Source organism: Ascidiella aspersa, chromosome 3, assembly GCF_963924565.1.
Source record: "Ascidiella aspersa chromosome 3, kaAscAspe10.2, whole genome shotgun sequence".
In the NCBI taxonomy this organism is placed as follows: Eukaryota; Metazoa; Chordata; class Ascidiacea; order Phlebobranchia; family Ascidiidae; genus Ascidiella; species Ascidiella aspersa.
In genome coordinates this window covers 2,003,157-2,008,590 of record NC_139449.1, presented here as the reverse complement: position 1 = coordinate 2,008,590, position 5,434 = coordinate 2,003,157, and the positions used below count along the sequence as shown (strand labels likewise).

Genomic DNA, 5,434 nt, shown 5'->3' with positions numbered 1-5,434 from the left:
TAACTAATTTCCTAAACTCTCACTTCAGGACGGAAATGAGGCACTATGTTGTTGCTAGTAGTTTTAAGTTTGAAGTACCAGTACGTTTTTCGGGTCTGGGTTGTTAGAAAATACATAATAAGTGAATAGACGTCGTAATATTAAGTCAAATCAAATTTGTAGCAAAATGCTGGGGGTTGTATTGGGTGTAGAATTAATATCAAAGCCGAAAAAGTAGTATGATGTTGAAAATGAATAAGATTTATTTGAAACGTTCAAAAATGCAAACTACTTCTGCATGAGCTTTATCTCATCGCAATACCCTTTGATTAAAATATTGGGTATCGTCATCGGAATAAATGTTCATATAACTCAGCCACCCACAATACATGGTTGGAACATATTCGACCATGTTCTAATATTCCATCTTTTTGGTTTACAGCTTGTTAGCCTTTTTTACGTCGGCTCGGGTAGTCTACTAAAATCAACAAAAGTAGGGTGGAGAAACAGCAATCCACTCATAGGGACAAGACTGTCAAATATTCCACCCTATGCCAGTGATTCTATTTTATGGCTTACCGCTAAAAAATAATAAATAGAATTTCGGCACCGCGACTGGAATTTTCGTTTAGTATTTTACTGAAATGTCACTATAAATGGAACTGGAACAACACAATCAACTATAAACATAAAGGAAAATGTCATTTGATATAATGGTCTCTAATCGTGCACAAATAGTTGTATCAAGAAGCTCACCATTTGAGCATAAATCAGATTCTTAAAAATTCTCAAATACCTATCGGCGCCCTTAAGTATAAGAAATGGCAGACCAGGGCGCCGCGGCACCCCGGTTGAGAACCAATGCCCTATGCTATTCCGGCTTTAAACGATTTACAGTTTACGGCCTTATCAGTTCACTTAATGTATATTTTAACCCATGGGTCACGATGCAAAATCGGTGGCGGCTTTATTTTGTTGGTTTGCCGACTTATTAGATCTATTGAGATTGGTTCTGAGATTTTTCCAGAAATTAAGAAAATTACGGAACCAATACGAAGACATAGCTTATAATAGTTAAGTTCGAACTAATTTATGCGATTGCCTATTTTGTTTCTCAACTCATTGGTCACTGTTTGATTTGGTGGGGTGGCCGAATGTAGTAGGTGTTAAGTATTACGCATTTTGAGCCATGTACTGTAGTCGTTTCGCACCCTGCGGCTTAATTACGTTATTCGCATTCTTGTGCTGATTGCTGATTGATTACAGTGCTATTGTGCTGCTATGCTATTTGATTTCTTTGCTACTTAAACCGTGGTTGGTTTTGTTTCATTGCCCATTACTTCACTGTTCTGATCGAGAATACAACATTGGCGGCGAGGATGGGATATTTTTTTTAGATATTTTTGTAGGTATATATAGGTAGATTTGTTGTGATTGGGTATGAGCAGAGTTGGATCAACTACATCAATTGAGCTCAATTACAATTACTCCCTTTAATATTTCAATTACATTACAATTACATTAAAAACTGTAATTAATTACATCAATTACAATTTTCGGCATTAAAACCTCAGTTTGCTCCATATCTATGTATTGAGCCAAAATTTTATCAAATTACAATTACACAGAAAAAAAAAACCTCAATTACATTACAATTACAATAAAAACTTTAATTAATTACATCAATTTCAATCGATCCAACTCGGGTTCTGGGTAACATTTCTTGTGCTATTAGTCGCATGTTTTGTTCGCTTACAAAAAGTTCGGCGCGCCAAAGCTTTCCTGCTCTACATTACGCTAAGTATTCCGCGGTTCTTTTGGGGTCCGCGAGACAATTTTCTGGGACCGCGAAGCACCTAACAAAAAATCAACACGACTCTCCTAAAGGAGAAAATAATTTGTGCAATAATAAAGTTTTCAGGCAATTTACGTTTCCAAACCAAGCTGATTGTTATCATTAGTTGTTCATTCACGTTATTACCCGCTTTAAGGGACCGTGAGCAATTAAAACATTTCTAAGGGACCGTTGCGTAATTTTTTTTTAAAGTTTGAGAACCACTGGCTTAAAGTTTTCGGAAATACAGAGTTAAACTGCCAGGGTTTGGAAAACACCACTACATCATGGATTTAACTATGTCGTTTTCTGAACGGCAGCCTTGTATATTTGCTGTACACCTAGACCTAAAACCTAGACCTAAAACCTAGACCTAAAACCTAGACCTAAAAAATCACCGTCAACTGAATCGAAAAGCCTTTATTCCAATTATGACAATTATTAAAGATTTGCCCAAGCTGCTATTTTGATTCCAAAAAGCACAAACAGTCGTTTCTTTTTTTATTTTATTTACGCCATTTTGAATGTGAAGCTTCTTCTTCCGGTATATGTCGGACGTGACGTAATATGTGACGTCATCTGTTGAAGGAAAACATCTCAGTTTAACGAAGTGTAAATCACAAAAATATAGCAAGCAATGAAACAAGCATTGATTGAAAGTTTTTAGGCGATTTTACAGCAACTTTTTGTAACCGTTTTTATTTATTTTAGAAAACGCATGTCTGAACGTTTATATCGTTGAGCGTTTTAATTAAATCAATTATATTTTTGTTTAAACCTACTGTTGGAGTCATTTGGTTACGGATCGCGCACGAACTTACCCGAGAAAATAATATTTACTCTTGGGCGACCTCTACCGGGTCAAGGTCCAAGTTTGTTTCTTCATCAAGAATCGCATAATCAGGGTTAGCTTCTAGAAAATCCATTTCTGTGCAATTAACAAAACTTAATGTGATTGAGAAGTAAATCAATTTGGTCGGACGAGCAAAGGCAATGCTAAAATGTGTAGAAATTGACACCGCAATATTTGCCATATTCTTATAAAAGTATATTGCGATTGTAACTAAATTGATTGTTAAATGATGAAATGTATAAGTTCTGTTTAATATTTTAGTTTTCAATGATTCAGTTATTTTAATTCTAACGTCATTTAAGAAAACATGGATCTAATTCTAATCTAATTCGTAAAAATAAAAGGATTAAATTTGAGATTGAATTTAATTTAAAAAAGCTAAAATAAGTTTTCTTACCCGGGTATTGTCGGTTTTCAATGTTCTCGTCTCTGTAAAACATATATTCCATATATTAATTTTATAATATTGTTTTAAATATGTAATTCTAGCTCGAATTTAGTTTAATTTTCGGTTTTCGCGAATCCGAATTTAAATAAAAAATTTACGATTTTACCTAAAATGTAGGTGTATTATGGATTTAGGTATTTTCTAATTCGCATTTTTGCTTAACTCCTACCGTTTTTTTTAATTCGGCAGTCGAATTTTATTCTAATTTGGCAAAAAAGTGAAGCTTTAATATTAATTCAAATTAGTGGTTCTTGACCTGTAAACAGTTTTGAAAATTATATAGGATTCCATCTTTAAGCCGTAAATAGCAAAAAATAGCCTTCAAAGTTTACGTTTTTATCGTCAATTAAGTGCATTTCATTTAATGCAATTATTTTAGGTCACAACTCTTTAGTTTGAATGTTAGGAAGAAGTAACTGAAAGACATTAAGTAAGACATAAATGGCTGGGAACCTCAGAGTTCTATATTAAGGGTTTCTTCAATATCAAGTGTTGTTACCCACTTCTATATGGCCTTTGATTTTCCTAATAGGTCTAACAACAAACCCAATTATATTAAGATTTATTCGAAACGTTCTCAAAATGCTATCTACCCCTGCACGGCCTTTAATATTTATCTACGTCCTACTATACTGTACAAGCTTTAGCCATTATGGTGCAAAATAACCTAAGTCGGTTATAAAAACTTACCCCAAGAAATTTCTTGCCCATCTGACCGCGGAACTCCAGCCACGCCGACTGGAACTAGTATGACTGCAACTACTTGGACGACTGTAGCTACTTGGACCACTGTAGCTACTATGACCACTGTAGCTACTAGGACCACTGTAGCTACTAGGACCACTGTAGCTACTATGACCACTGTAGCTTCGTCGACGACTGTAGGTACGAAGACGACTGTAGGTACGAAGACGACTGTAACTTCGTCGACGACTGGAGCTTCGTCGACGACTGTACCTACGAAAACGACTGAAGCTACGAAAACGGCGAAGGAACCCATCTGCTTCAATCAGCAGCAAAAAGCCAAAGGCCAAGGCTAGTTGCTTGCGCTTGTTCATGGCTTTTAGGCGCTCTTTTTTGGTGGTTTTGAGATTTCAAGATGTGCTTTTAACCTAACAAATGGGATTTATTAGGAATATGATAGGCCTGGAACACACTAAAATACATGAAAACATAAATTGTTTCTTTTGAGAGTTTAAGGTGTGATTTTAGCGTAACTAATTGGATCGATTAGGAATATTATGGGTCTAAGACACTTTAAATTGCACGAAACCTACTGTTTCTTGATTATGAGAAATACTTTCTGTTCCATTCAAAGCAGAATGGCGAAATTTTAAATTAGGCGTAGTAAGAATATTAAAGTCCATATAGTATAAGTTCCACTTTTTTACGTTTTGAATAACTCTTATTTCATTTTTAACATCTGAAGATCGAAATTAATAGAGTTATTCGAAACTTTTAAAATGTTGCCTATATTATATGATTTTTGTTGATCGTTTTAAATTGCGATTGTATTGGCTTTCAGTTGAATATTTGCTCACAAATTCGTTTATAAATGTCGTTATTTCGAGCAAAAAATTGAATCTCCTAAATGCCCCAGGCCCCCCCAAAAAATCCCTACCTCTGCTGTCCTGCCAACAAGTAACCGATTGAGCCAATTATATACCCTTCAGAAGGCTCAGTATCTTAAACAAACTCCTTCAAAAAAGCCACATAACAATACAGTTTCTCTGCTGAGCAACAGCAGGAAAGCAGAAAGAAACTGAAAGCCGTAGTCCGGCCAAATGAAGACAATACAGCTGTTGTTCATCACTAAGCAGTAGCCTATATCGCTCGATATAGTTTGTTTCTAACAATAACTTAGTCGCGCCACGCAGTGCAATTGTTAGATAGAAAATTATTGTATAAAGCTGCTAAAACTATGATATTGGAAGCCATCAGCGCACAATAGCAGGGATTTCGTGGTTCCGGGAATTAGCACATTTGCAAATGGATTGAGCGTGTGTTGGGTATAATAGCGTTTTCACTATATTCACTCTGTTAACTCTTTAGTTAATCTGCATCCTTTGAAATTTATTTTCATGCTTTACAATTCTTTAATCACTTTGTATCCTTCGAAACTCTTTAATAAATCTGAAATTTTCGAAACTCTTTACTTATTTGTATCCTTCGAAACTCTTTTATAAATCTGCATCCTTTGAAACTCTTTTGTCAATTGTCATGCTTTACTATTCTTTAATCAATTTGCATGCTTCGAAACTCTTTAATAAATCTAAAATTTTCGAAACTCTTTACTTATTTGTATCCTTCGAAACTCTTT

General features: G+C 35.0%; 1 protein-coding gene across 1 annotated transcript; it reads right to left on the bottom strand.

Moving 5' to 3' along the window:
- Positions 1-2,712: 2,712 nt before the first annotated feature.
- LOC146158056 (uncharacterized) lies at positions 2,713-4,265 on the bottom strand. Its single transcript, XM_083385889.1, has 3 exons — positions 3,805-4,265; positions 3,064-3,095; positions 2,713-2,741 (listed from the first exon to the last, which is right to left on the bottom strand). The coding sequence occupies exons 1-3, from the start codon at positions 4,112-4,114 to the stop codon at positions 2,727-2,729; spliced, it is 357 nt and encodes a 118-aa protein (XP_083242015.1). The 5' UTR covers positions 4,115-4,265; the 3' UTR covers positions 2,713-2,726.
- Positions 4,266-5,434: the final 1,169 nt, after the last annotated feature.